Source organism: Pyrus communis, chromosome 15, assembly GCF_041283825.1.
Source record: "Pyrus communis isolate YQ-2024b chromosome 15, ASM4128382v1, whole genome shotgun sequence".
NCBI classification, from domain to species: Eukaryota; Viridiplantae; Streptophyta; class Magnoliopsida; order Rosales; family Rosaceae; genus Pyrus; species Pyrus communis.
The window spans coordinates 1,542,501-1,556,297 of NC_142579.1; the positions used below are offsets into that span (position 1 = coordinate 1,542,501).

Sequence of the window (13,797 nt, forward strand, 5' to 3'; positions counted from 1 at the left end):
GATTTACAATGCTTGAGAACTTGGGTATTTATAGCAAACCAAATGATTAAACTAAGATTATTTATTACCACACAAAACACATTATTAATTGCACCTAATAATTTTTATTCAACCATACCTAACATTGCCTAACTTTCCTTGCCTAACTTTGACATTGATTTTCAACATTTCCCTCCGACTCCTCCTTCGCTTTGTTATTGCCTGCTGTAGTAGCACTAGTACTACTGACCATCAAGTCCATTTTGGATCTTTCGATCTTATGATCGTTGGTGATACTTTCAAGAATCATACTGAGCTTGCTTTGCATGTCTTTCATAGCAGGGATAGACCCAGTAACGTACCCAAGAAAACTGAGCGAAGGAAACAAATCAGGAATATCAAACCCAATAGCGAGTTTGATTAATCCGTTTAGTAGCAGAAGGAACTCCTTTTGGTCTTTGCATTTTTTTCCCAAATGCTGCCTTTAACACTACGTCATTTGCGAAGCTGCAGCACCTATCACTAGAATTGATGGCAAGTCCCTCGTGAGACATTGAGCCAATGGACTCAACAAGATTCCGTACCACGTCTTCTCTTACGGATCTGAAAGACTGCACACGTTTCGGGCTCAGCAGCTCGAAAATACAAATCTTTCTGAGCGATCTCGATAAATCTCCATAAGGAGCAAAGACCATGCTTCCTTGACCATAAGACATAACCTCTGCCACCAAAACCATAGGACTCTGCGCAAATAAAAGCAGCACCTTATTGTTGAAATATACCACATCGACTCTATCTACAAGAAAAGAAGAGTTTAAATATCATAACTCCACCCTAACTAATATCGAGGCCTTTTGTGATAAAACCCCACACACGTCGGACTGTGCAGGTGATAATTAACAAGTTGCCGATAATATATATTGGTATTGTTGGAAGTGCGCCTTTGACTCGTCTCTTTAATAATTTGACACTTGTAACCCTAAAAAAAGCACAGAAATTTACTTACTCAAGAAAAAATGTAGTCACGAAGAACGAAAGGCAAGAGGCAAAAACACAGGCGAACTTTGGCCTTGTTCAATTGATTGTGGTACATATAGGTTGTGTGTTGCATCCATCGAACTTTGCAGCTTATTCGGGTATTGTTTGTCCGATGCATCATTTCCACGGTATAGGGAGCGATTGTGCAGGTGGCAAGTCTTAGCTCATATGAGGAGCCTTTGAAGTGGCATACAGATGATTAGGTTACACCTGTATCTTGCCTTGTATTTCCTTTGAACTTTCTATTGAGAGATTTTGATTTTAGTGTAGATTTCTTAGGATGGATGGTAGGTTATATGAAGAAAAAAGAAAGGATTAGGTTGTAGATAATGCCATGCGACACACCATGATTCATTAAAAATCTTATCGAAATCTATCCTCAAAGATCCTAAACAGATGATGACACGTGGAGCAACGAGATTGGTTAAAAATCTTATCGGAAATCTATCCTCAACAATTATAAATAGGTAACGACATGTGGCATGACAGAATTAGATAAAAATCTTATTGAAATCTATCCACAAAATTGTACTTTCGGATAATGACACATGGTGTGACGAGATCCGGTTAAAAATCATATCCGAAATTTAAAAAATCTTTATTATTTTATAAAATAACAAATACTAATATTTAAAACGAATTGCTTGTGATATTCAGTTTATAGGTAGAGATGCAATAGGTAATTACTGTTAATTAAAAGTAGTAACTATTTACTTGAGGGGATTGAATTACCTATGGTCATAGGAAGCTTTTACACACTGCAATTGCTCTAAGGAAAGAAGCTTGAGGTAAGGGAAGCCATGGCTGGATATTTTCCAAACTTTTAATATTGTAGCGGGAATCCTTTTTTGGCGCTGATTTTGGTTACTTCCAAATTTTTTTACCATGCTTGGTCCTTGTCAAGTAACATGGTCCCCCCAAATGTGATGGTAACACGTGGCCAAATATGCAGACACACACACTTGAACACGTGCACGTTAATCTGTACACACGCTTTAGTATGACTACGATAGTAATACTAATACATATGGTAGAATAGTTGATGGAGGTAGAACATTCGATCATATTAGTATAGAGTGTGTGAAAGAAATCAATTTTTATCACACTACTTTAGTGTAAAGTAGGGGGGAAAAGGCATTGTAGATGCCATCAATTCGTTGCCACTCGCTTTCACTCTATTTACAACAATGCCAGCTTCGTAGGGAGGGTAATTCTCAAAAGTTCAGAGGGTAATTTTGTCCGTATGGTTTAGCACAGAGCCACTCGATTTCATGATATTTATAACAATGCCAGCCAAATGGGGGTTGGGTTTGGAGGGTAATTCTAACAAATTCAAGGGTAATTTTGTTTGTTTTGTTTTGCACTCGGTGGGATCGACATCTGTGTGGAAAGTTGAAGGAAGATGAAAGGTGCGTGGAAAGGAGATGGGTTACAAGAGAGAGCCTTTGGCTTGCAGAGAGGGAGGGAGAGAAAGAGCTTGCGGCTTGCAGAATCACAATGATAGAAGAAGAAGGTATTTATCAAATATAGCCAAATATTAGCCTCTAATTTCAAAAATGTCAGTTTTTATAAAAACTTTAAAATATATCCAAAATATCACTTAAATAGACACAAATACCCTTAATTCATACAAATAACTAGTTGTTGATTAAAAGATTCTTGTGTGATAATCAAGTGGTGCTTTCACTAATTTTTCGAATATGCACCTGAAGAATTTTTATCCCGTAAACCTTAAAATATGCTATTTTCACTTTCTAATAACACAACAAATCTCTCAATTCACTACCAAAGTCAATGATAACCTTCAAACATAATCTAGACACGGACAACACCCTTAATAATGCAATGGTGGAAAATCAAATACGAAGCACATATAATCCAAAGGAAGATTGAGATAAATAATGTTATAAAAATTGACAGTTCATTCTTCCATAAACACTCATCTTTGTTTCGGGGTGCACAATTCTTCACCAACAGTCGATGCCTTCACTAGGTCTCCTCCAATTTTAAGGTTTAACAGTGAGAACTCTTCATCTAATAGGGTTTTGGTTTTTTAAGTGAGTCTCTAGTAGGAGTTTTCTTTGTTTCCATCAAAATTAGAGAGTTGAATGCTCTGGAATGGTGGCTCTCAAGGTCTATGGCCCTTGCAAATATAGGGAGAGACAAGATTTCTAGGAAGAACTAGCTGGCCCTTACGGTCTTTGCGGTCCAAGATGGTGTGTGGGAGGAGATTTTAATGTGGTGAGGTTCGAAAACGACAAGTCAAACAGGGGAAGGTCCACTGCAAGTATGAGGATTTTTAACTAGTTTATCTAGGACTCTGAACTCATTAACCCAGATCTACTCAACGCTCAGTTCACTTTGTCTAATTTTCGAGAAGAAATAGTTTGCCGAAGATTAGACAGATTCTTACTCTCTGGTGATTGGGAGGAGTCGTTTCCACAGGCAAGACAAAAGGCTCTGGCAAGGGTAACCTCTGATCATTGCCCAATCGAATTAGATACCCACAAGGTGAAGTGGGGGCTAGGCCCTTTTAGATTCGAGAACTCATGGCCACAACATCCAGACTTTAGAAACAATCTCAAATAGTGGTGGCATTCTGCGATAGTCGAAGGTTGGGAGGGTTACAAATTTTGTAGTAAGTTAAAAATTATTAAAAAGAAGTTGCAATCTTGGAGCAATGAGGTCTTCGGTGAGACTCAGAGAAATCTTAAGGAAGCCCATGCCAAATTAGAGGAATTTGACTTTAAACGTTAGTGATTTATGGGTTAAAATATTCATTTGTTGGTCATTCATGTTTTATGGTGCAACTTTACAACTCCATACCAATCTGATGTCATGTTTTCCCATTATATGCAATCGGTGTAAGATATGGAGAAAGATTCTTTACTCTCTTATTCTCATCTCCTTCCATCCCCTCCACTCACACAGTATTTTTTGCCTTATTATCTTTATAAAAAAATCAATATAAGATGTTGATGAAACTTAACCGTGACCATTCAAATAAAAATGCATGAAAAAATAGAAAAATTAGGAGGATAGAAAATTCTTCTCCGTAAGATATTGGCCATCATTTTTGCAGATAGCATTATGTTGCCGTACCTGTACATATATCTTTATTCAGCTCCGGGCTGTGGCTCTTGAAGAAGCTCAAGAACACGCACTACATTCATCAGCTTACCTTCACCAATGATCCAGATGTTCAAAATACGTTTTTTACAAGCTGTGTAAAGTACTGAATTCCTGTATTTAATGCACTTAGCTTAGCCATCAGGTGTTAAGCTTCCTTGAATCTCGGATGGTTCCTCAGGGAGGGCAGATTTGTGGGTTTTTGGTTTTTAGGGTTTCACGATTGGTTTGCTCCTGGAGGTTGTTACGCTTCCTTGAAAATCTGCATCTTTGCATTTCTTATGTGCTTTGTGTTTGTGGTTCTATATGGTTTGATGACCTTTTCCTCAAAATTTTAAATATTTTTATATTTAATTTGAACTGTTAAGATGTTTTACATTGTGGATTCACTTATAGAAGCTGCACTCTCATTGTTTAGGTGTATAATGAGTCGATTCGTAGGCATTAATGTATGGCGGAGAAAGCATGGAAGAGAGATTTGGGATTAGGGATAGGGAAACAGAGGAAAAGAATATGATAGAGGAATGGGTTCAGTTCATTTTCACTATTTTTTTAACTGATTTGGGATTTTGTTCGGGTTTGAGGCCATCATTGGCGTTAAGGCGTTTATTGTCTGACCGTGTGTGTTTTTTGCTAACTTTTATTGGTAATTTTTTATGTTGTTCTTGCGATTTTGTGTGGTAGGGTTTCTAAATTTTATCGTTGATCATTTGGTTTTTTGTGTGTGTTGGTTTGTTTGCTTTGCAGGTTGTGTTTGTGCTGGGACAACATTTTCCACCTTCTATTTGCATTTTAAAACTGTGACTGCGTTTTAAAACTGTTGAGGGTGAGATTTCCATATGGAAACATTCCATTTATTTCCAAATATGTGCATTTAGTTATCTCTAATTTTAAAATTTAGAAATTAAATCGTTATTTGATTAAAATGTTTTCCATTGCTCTCAAACCCTAGACTCCAGTCGAACTCACTTCCTTCAAGGCCACTTCAGCTCTTCGACTCGCTGCCCAGAAGATCAAGTTCTCAAGGTTTGATGTTTCATCAATTTCTTCCCCCTCAACGATTATTTTGGTCTTTCTTGCGTACTGATTTTTTTATTTTTGTTCATTTTATTGACGAAGAGAACAACGCCTTTTGTAATATTTGCAGTCATTTACGCACAGATTCATAAAGTGGTGTTAACGAGCATGAGGCGAGGGCTCCATATTTCCCTCTTGCTTTGCTGTACTGGTCGTGCTACGTGATGGAACTGCGGCAGTGCTCTTCAGCTGCTTTGTTCTTCAATCATGATATGTTGCTTTTAATTTTTGGGGCAAAGCTTAAAGGAGATTGTGAAATACTGCACTGAGGTCCTTCCCCAACAAAGCCGTCAATGGCCTCCTCGCCCAAGGTCCTCCGCCTATTTCCCTCTCCTCACTTTGTCTCTCTAAAATTTCAGATTTATTTCTCTAATTCTTTTAACTTGAAGTTTTTGGTTTTTTCTATTTTGGTTCTGGGTACTTTGTCTCTCTCACTCTGCAAATTTGAGCAGCAAAGCACGCATCTTTGTGTTCTTCACTTCAGACAATTCCGTATTACAGGTACATCCACTTTCTATCTATCTTTTTTTTTCTTTTCTGTAAAGTGATTAGAGTTGTTTCGGTTATAATTGTGTTAAAGTTTTAGTTAGGATTGAAATTATTGATTGTTTCAAAGTTGTGTGCTTTGTGCATCAGTTGGTGAATTAATTTGATTGGTTCTGTTTTTTGAGATTGAAATTTGAAACAAAATATTCATGTTTTTGTGGCGTAAGTTGGTGAATGAATTTGATTGGTTTTGTGGCGTACGCTGTTAAAGAAAAGCAGAAACAAAACCAAACGAAAAAGAAAATGAACAAGAGTGATCGAGCAATGATGAATAACCTTAACAACGTCGGTGACCCTGAGTAGCGTGAACTCGAATTATAGGTACTGACCTTTCCTTTTTGTGTTGAATTTTTTTTTAATGATTTAGGGTCAGATTTGAATTAGGGAATTGCTGCGGTTATAGGAGAGCTTGATCATGGTGATGCAGGTACAAGAAAAATTGAGGTGTTAATTTGATTTTATGTTTACTTTGGAGTTTTGGATAATGATCATGAATTTTGGTGGAAGGTATGAGATTTCTTTAATTTTTTGCTTGGTTTATGATTTTATTACTGGATTGGACTAGCTGGGGGCTATGGGTCTCTTTGAATTTGGATATTCTAGGGTTTCTGACGAGTTTCCTGTTTGTGGTTTTGGTTTTTAGGGTTTGGATTTTGAGTGTGGCTGTAGTTTTTTGGGGCTTTTGTGTGTAGGCTTCCAAGCTTTTTGTGCTTGGGCTATATAATTTCAGATTTTCCCTTTGACTTTTTTTTTGAAGAAAATTTTAATTTTGTGTGCTCTGAAGGTTGAATATGTAGGGATCTATCTGTTTTTATATTTTTGTGCATTTTGAGATAACGTTTCCTGTTTTTTACGGTTTTGTATCATATTTTATGAGTTTGTGCTCTTTCTTTATCGTTGCAATAGATTTTGCATTCCTTGGTGGGAAGTCAATGGAAACCCTACTGCTTGGATTTGGCTCTCCATTCACATTGAACACATAATCTATTAAGCATAACAGGATGCCCATTCCTTTCTTCAGTTGGAAGAAAATGCTAACCCTATCAAAGTCTGTAACTGCAAGCAAACATGAGCAGACACAAATTGGGCAGAAGAAACCAAAAACAAAATTACGAGAAAAACCAATGTGGCAGCAAGCAGTCTGGCAATTCTCCAAGAAATATGTCAACTACCAATACATACAACAACGTCGTCCTTCTCAGATCTCCCCCACGAACTCCTTTCTGTTTGGATCATCTCAATTTTCTAACCTATTATTACACTCATTCCTCTGTCCTTTTCCTGTTTAGTTGATATAGAATGAGTTTTTGGTTGTTTTAGAGAAATTTTGTTTTCTTACCTATAGAAAGAAATTGAGGATGTATTTTTTGTGTTAGTTGGAAGGGTGGAGGCAGTAGTTTTTGAAAAAGGTTGTTTTTTCGATTTTTTTATTTCTGTGTTCATAGTTGTTTCAATGGATCTTCGTCTAATATAAATAGAGCTAAATTGAATGCCTATTTTTCTGCATTGTATTTGCCTTTTTAAATTCATTCCTTTTTCTTGATGAATGTAATTTGGTTTTGCAGTTCAAACTTTTCCTGCAAAAAGATATAAGCTTCTAATTGGATTGAGGTATAAATGTTTCCACTTATTTAGTGTGCTCAATTGATTATTGCTTTGAATGCATTGTGGTTTGGAACATGATTTAGTACGTATTTGATTGACAGTGAGAGATTTATGTTTTGGGATCAGACAGAATCCCTTTAACCACAAAGACTATTTTTCGTGAGTTTTTTTTAGTGAGACAACGATGTTATTAAAATGCAGTTGCTAATTCTTGTTTCTAATTGATCAAATCCAAATGTGGTTAATTTTAAGAAGGTTTTCAACATACCTTATACTCTTCATGCCATTTGTTGCCTCTTCATTTTTTACCCTTTTATGTCTCTGCAAGTCTGCTTCTCTTATTTTGTGTGTGTGTGTGTGTGTGTGTAGAGAGAGAGGGAATGGCTTACATTCGGAGTGATCAAGGAGGGCATGTTTGAGGACCTGAGCTTGGCCAACAAGCAGCTCCGGTTTGTTTTGATATTTTTAATGGTGTTTTTAATCTTTTCTAACTGACTACTATTTTCTGATTCATTATCCTGTTAGTTAACTATGTACTTTTGTGCAGCAATGGGTAATGGAAAGGGAAACAGTTATTGGGAAAAAGAATTGCCATCAAATTTTGACAGAAGTGGGACTGAGAAATTTAATCGTGCCAAGTTGTTTTCTAAAATTAATTATGAGCTTTATGTGGAACATGGAGAATGTTCAGTTATTATTTCCTTCTGCTCTTTTAACTTTCTTGGGAACTTTCAGTTATGAGCGTTATGTGTCCCTCTATTCATTCATGATTGTGTTGAATTTATTCAATTTAAGTATGTCTTATTCATACAGTTACGGCTGAAACGGTTCCTGCCGCAACGCGTGGGCTTATTATGTAGTATAGTCTATAATGGTTATTTAACTCTTCATTTTGCTCTCACATTAAAAACGGATCAGCTTTATTCTCCACATTATGTCTTAATGAAATTGGATGATCGTGAGCATAACATTGATTTTTGTGGAGCATAACATGTAAAATAAGAATGCAAAATTTACCCACTAAATATTTTCAATACGGATACCCTCATGTTTGGATAGGTTTGGATATGAAGTTGAATAAGAAAAACGGAAACCACCCTTAATTCTGCTCTGTTTTATATTTTCGAAAATATTATATGTATATATGTGTGTTAGGTAGGGTTATGCTCCCGCATCGTTGAATATGAACTTAAATTCTTCTCGTTGAAAATTATAGTAGTTTGGAAAGTCACAATTGCATTTTCATAGCACATTCTCTACGTGGGATACGCCTGTGCGTTCGTGCAAGTGGAATCCTTGCCGGACAACAACACATAAGTTGGTGGGCTAGTTTTTCCACTCAAATTGCCCAACGGGCTCCACTATTTCAGTCACTCATCTGTTCCCATATATGAGTATGTAAATTAAGTATCCGATGAGTCCCTATACTTTAGAGACTCATTTATGATCAATTGGAGATTTAATTTGTCTTTATATTTGTTTTATACCGGTTTTATACAGTAGCTGTCTCTATTAGGGACAGCACTGGAGATGCTTTTAGTACCTTCATGTCCTCCGTTTTTGCTGTAAAACATGTCATGCTCTGAACAACTTATCATGCATTTAGTGGAGGGTTGATAACCTGTTAGGTGTGGTCCTTTGGGGAAGTGGTGTTGAAATAATTATAATATTTTCAGCAGGTTTTAAATTTAAGCCTGAAGCTATTTTCAAAGAAAACTATACCCAATTTTTGGTAGATTATTTGAAGTTATTTTATTAAATTGGATCTGCATGCACGTTATGGCTCCGTCACATTCTGAGTGATGGTCAACACGTCTTGATTTCAGTGTTCAATTTGACATCGGGTTAAGATGTGTCAATTTCATAAAAGAAGAAAACAGTGGCTTAAGCAGCATTTATGATTGAGAAAATTGCATATCTACGAGAGTGATCATAATTAAACTCATCTAACTTAAGATTATATATATATATATATATATATATATATATATATATAAAACTTCATGATCTGTATTAGGAATGTCGTATTTATAAAGCAAATCTTACAATTTTATACGGCCAAAGAAAAAAAACCAAGGAAAAGACAAAAGAAATTGCCACAAAGAAGCATACAACTGTGTAACATTCTAATTGGACAACAAGAGTAAAAACAAACCACACAAACTCGATCTATCTACACAAAATAGTTAATAACGTTCAACGATTGCAGCATAGAACTTCTTCACAATGCGATTTTGGAATTGAGAAAATGCATTGCTCCATGGCACATTAGACAACAATGAACCAAGAACAACCCAAAACCCGAATGCAAAACCAAGCCCCAAACTCAGATAGAAACCACCGCCTTCAAGTAAATGACCTTCATTGTGCTTCTCATCACCTACCAGTGGCATGGCCTCATTTGTACTGCAACGCTTTACCAATGGAGGTCCGCAAAGTTTATTGCCAGTATAACTGAACAAATCAAAGCTCTGAAGCTGAGTGCTTTTTGGAATCTGCCCAGTTAGATTGTTATAGGACAAATTCAAATGATTGAGAAATGTCAAATTCGAGATGCTTGGAGAAATTTCGCCAGAAAGTTGGTTCACAGACAAATCAAGCGACTCTAACGCTTCCATATCACCGATTTTGGAAGGGATTCTTCCGGTCAGAAGATTATCGGATAAATTCAACGTTTGTAGGTTAAAGAGGTTGGTCAGCTCTTCAGGGATTTCTCCAAACAACATGTTTCTTGAAAGGTCCAAGCTAGTTACCAAACGAAGCACTGTGCTATATTTCACTTCTCTGCCTTTGGCCACAAAATCCGCATTCTCTATGTAGGAGGATGACCGATAAGCAGAAATTAAGAATTCAATACTGAGACCGAATGCGCTTGAAAATTTAGTGGCCATGGATGACAACTTTTGGAAACACCTTGGTATCGTTCCCGAGAGATTGTTATGCGCAAGGTCCAAGATTTGGAGCTTTGTGAGACTACAAAGTTCATCAGGAATGGTGCCTTGGAACATATTTGAGCGAAGAATAAGAACCACCAAGCTTTGGCCAAACCATATTGGAATGCTTCCAACAAACTTATTTCCACGAAGGTCAAGAGACATTAACTGCCGACAGTTTTGTAGGGACACGGGTAATTCTCCAGATAGGTTATTATTGCGCAAGTGCAATGATTGAAGAGAAAGTAAGTCCCCAATAGAGCTTGGAATTTTCCCCATCAAATTGTTGTCTTCTAAATTCACTACTTCCAAGTATGGCCAGTGTAACCAACAATCCGGAATTTCTCCAGTGAGGTGATTGTTGTCAAGAAGAAGAATTGCAAGGTATTTAGGTACATCACTCCTATCACAAAAGAAGTGAGAGAGAGTTCCCGAAAATGATGAATTGGAAAGATCTAGTGCAATTACTGCCGAAGACACAAGTGGCAATGAACCGTTGAATTGGTTAGATCCTAAAAGAATTGCAACTTCATGCAACCAGTGGGTAAAAGCTATATTTGGAACCTCCCCGGACAATTGATTACGAGAGAGATCCATAATGACTTGTCGATAGTTTTCAACAGAAGAAATGTTCCACAACCAAGCCGGAATGGTACCTGAAATTCCTGTACCGGACATATTGAGAGAGGACAAATGTTTTTGACTCTGAAGCCATGCAGGCAACTGTGATGGGTCCAGACGCCAAGAACTTAAGCACAACATAGAAAGTTGAAAAGGAGGAACCCAGTCCGGGCTAGTTTTAAGAGTCAAGGAGTTCTCATTTGCAGAAAAGGTAGACAATCTTGTAAGATTAGTAAAATGAACTTCAGAGACAACACCCTCGAATGAATTGTGATCAATGACCAACTCCTCTAAGAGTGATAGATTTCCTAAAGACACTGGAATGGGACCTGATATTGAATTATTTGAAAGACGTAGGCTGCGTAAATTTTTAAAAATTCCCAGTTGATCAGATAAATGACCTGAAAAGTTATTATCCGAAAGCCATAAGGAATCTATTTGACCAAAACTACAGCTAGACAAACTTTCAAAGATTTCTGATACCCTTCCCCGGAAATTGTTTGACAATAGATCAAAAGAAGTCAACTTACAAAGATTTCCCAATGAGTTTGGGATTTCCCCTTCAAGCTGATTATAATGTAATGAAAGATCAACAAGGGCTCTCAAGTTTCCAAGGGAACTCGAAATTTCACCATGGAAAGCATTGAAAGAAAGATCGAGGGACTCAAGATGGTTCAAACTGTACAACCATTGAGGTATGGTGGAGTTGAAACAGTTGAAGGACAGATCAAGAACTTTAAGACTTGTCAAGTTCTGAATACCACTTGGCATGTGATAAAGTTCGCAACTTGACAAATGCAACTCGACCAGGAGAGAAGGGAGTGTGTTGGTAGAGTTGAAATAGTTATCGGATAGATCAAGAACTTTAAGACTTGTCAAGTTCTGAATACCACTTGGCATGTGATAAAGTTCGCAGCCTGACAAATGCAACTCGACCAGGAGAGAAGGGAATGTGTGTATGGTAGAGTTGAAATAGTTATCAGATAGATCAAGAACTTTAAGACTTGTCAAGTTCGCAATACCACTTGGCATGTTGTTGAAATAGTTGGAGGACAGATTAAGAACTTTAAGACTTGTCAAGTTCGCAATACCACTTGGCATGTGGTTGAAATAGTTGGAGGACAGATCAAGAACTTTAAGACTTGTCAAGTTCGCAATACCACTTGGCATGTGATAAAGTTCGCATCTTGACAAATGCAACTCGACCAGGAGAGAAGGGAGTGTGTTGACTTGTAACCAATGAGATGCCCTGGTAAGATCTATATAACTCATGCCAAGATGTTTCAACTGAGAAAGACCAGAGAGCCATTCGAGATTCTCGACCTTCGAACCAAAGTTCAAAGAAAGGTCCAGATAACGCAGGCTCGAGAGATTTCCCAACTGATGAGGAACGGTTCCGTTGAACCCTGCATCTGAGAGGTTAAGATACCTTAAACCTTTAAGAGAACCAAGAAAGCTGGGAAACTGTCGTCCTCCAAAATCATTGTAGCTTAAGTCCAAGTAGGTGAGATGCTTTAAATTGAGTAGAGAAGGATTTACCTTACCACTCAGCGTAAGGTGCTCACGAGTCACTTCATCATAATAACCAGCAAGGTGGAGCTCGCGGACATGACCGGTTAAATTGTCGCAGGCAACACCGGTCCAGGTGCAACAATCGCCTTCAGCAGCCCAAGAGGAAAGCAGATTTGAAGAATCATCGAGATCTTTCTTGAACATAAGAAGTGTTTGTCTCTCATTTTGTTGGCAAGGCACATTCAGGTTTCCATTGCATAAGCTAAGAGTAATAGACGCAATGCATAGAAAGCTGAGTAGCGGAACAACTCTCATGACTCTATCCATATAGATATCAAGTAGGTGATTGGTGTGAGGAATGAGTAATTTAGAGTGCTATTTATACACACGTTAGTAAAGATATTTACTACAAATTACTTTTGTACATCTCCAGACCTACAAAGACGGTAGTGAGTCAAGAGATAAAAGACAAAAAGGATGGTCCATCCCCAAAACAAATTGCAGACAGTGATGGTTCAACTTCATCCCCAAAGAAACGTCAGGCACATATATAGCAATAATGGATCTACTTAATTAGTTTTAAAAATCATTTTCCACAAGAGAATTGAAATATTGATTGACAAATTATCCTGAGATCGAAGGATTTATTTGTTTCATTTTTCAGTGGAGATTAGTTCATCATCATGAAACATTTTAATTAAAATTAATTCCTTGTGCATCGAAAATAAAATAATATAAAGTTCATCACTTTTCATGATGCATCTCTTATAAATTTGAGCGATAGACAATGTTCTTCCATAACTTATAGATCATTCGTGGTACTTCCATTCAAAGTTTGCCACGTTCGACCACTTTTATACAGCTGGAATTGAATCTCAATTTTCTGATGATTTCCTCATCAGTCACGGAAATTTCAAAACAAAATCAGTCAGTGCCCACCCAACTTAATCAAAACAAAAGAATACAGAAACTAAAATTGAATCTAATTGTCTAACCTTCAAATCAAATCCTGTTTTCTTCTTTACCAAGTTTCCAAATTCAACCAGAACCACGCTGAATCGATGAGTCCGACTCAGCCAAGCAAACCCATTAGCCACGCTGAATGTATTTCCAAACGCCTTCACACCACTTGGGAGCCGGCATCCGAAAGGATTTTCGATTTTAATCCCCAAATCGTGAACAAAAGATATGCGGCGGTGTGTGGAAGGGGATTACCAGGTTGGGTCAGAGGGGGCTAAAACTTCAGGAACACGATCTGTTTTGTTCTTTTTTTTTCATTTTTAAATTTATTTAAAGATTAAAAATGAGATTAAATTCCACTGGTGTAAAAACATGACACATGGCGAAATTTGAAAGG

General features: G+C 37.2%; 2 protein-coding genes across 3 annotated transcripts in view; one reads left to right on the forward strand and one right to left on the reverse strand.

The window, feature by feature from the left end:
* Positions 1–8,186, forward strand: part of LOC137712265 (uncharacterized) — a 105,635-nt gene extending 97,449 nt beyond the window's left edge. The window contains exons 1-9 of one of the 2 annotated variants that reach the window (XR_015957012.1): positions 4,121–4,386; positions 4,894–4,972; positions 5,099–5,172; positions 5,294–5,534; positions 5,676–5,724; positions 6,137–7,178; positions 7,335–7,380; positions 7,744–7,823; positions 7,922–8,186. The gene's annotated coding sequence lies outside the window, so the exon portion shown is untranslated. Of the gene's footprint in view, positions 4,387–4,893; positions 4,973–5,098; positions 5,173–5,293; positions 5,535–5,675; positions 5,725–6,136; positions 7,179–7,334; positions 7,381–7,743; positions 7,824–7,921 lie in introns of those variants that run through there. The other variant, XR_015957013.1, reaches the window with a different exon arrangement.
* Positions 8,187–9,391: 1,205 nt separating this feature from the next.
* Positions 9,392–12,802, reverse strand: LOC137712251 (receptor-like protein EIX2). The gene has a single exon (XM_088685255.1). It carries the CDS (start codon positions 12,765–12,767, stop codon positions 9,561–9,563), a length of 3,207 nt encoding a protein of 1,068 aa, XP_088541381.1. The 5' UTR covers positions 12,768–12,802; the 3' UTR covers positions 9,392–9,560.
* Between the last annotated feature and the right edge of the window lie 995 nt (positions 12,803–13,797).

Coding starts and splice junctions, on each gene's coding strand:
- LOC137712251 (XM_088685255.1), bottom strand. CDS start 12,767: ATGGATAGAGTCATGAGAGTTGTTCCGCTACTCAGCTTTCTATGCATT.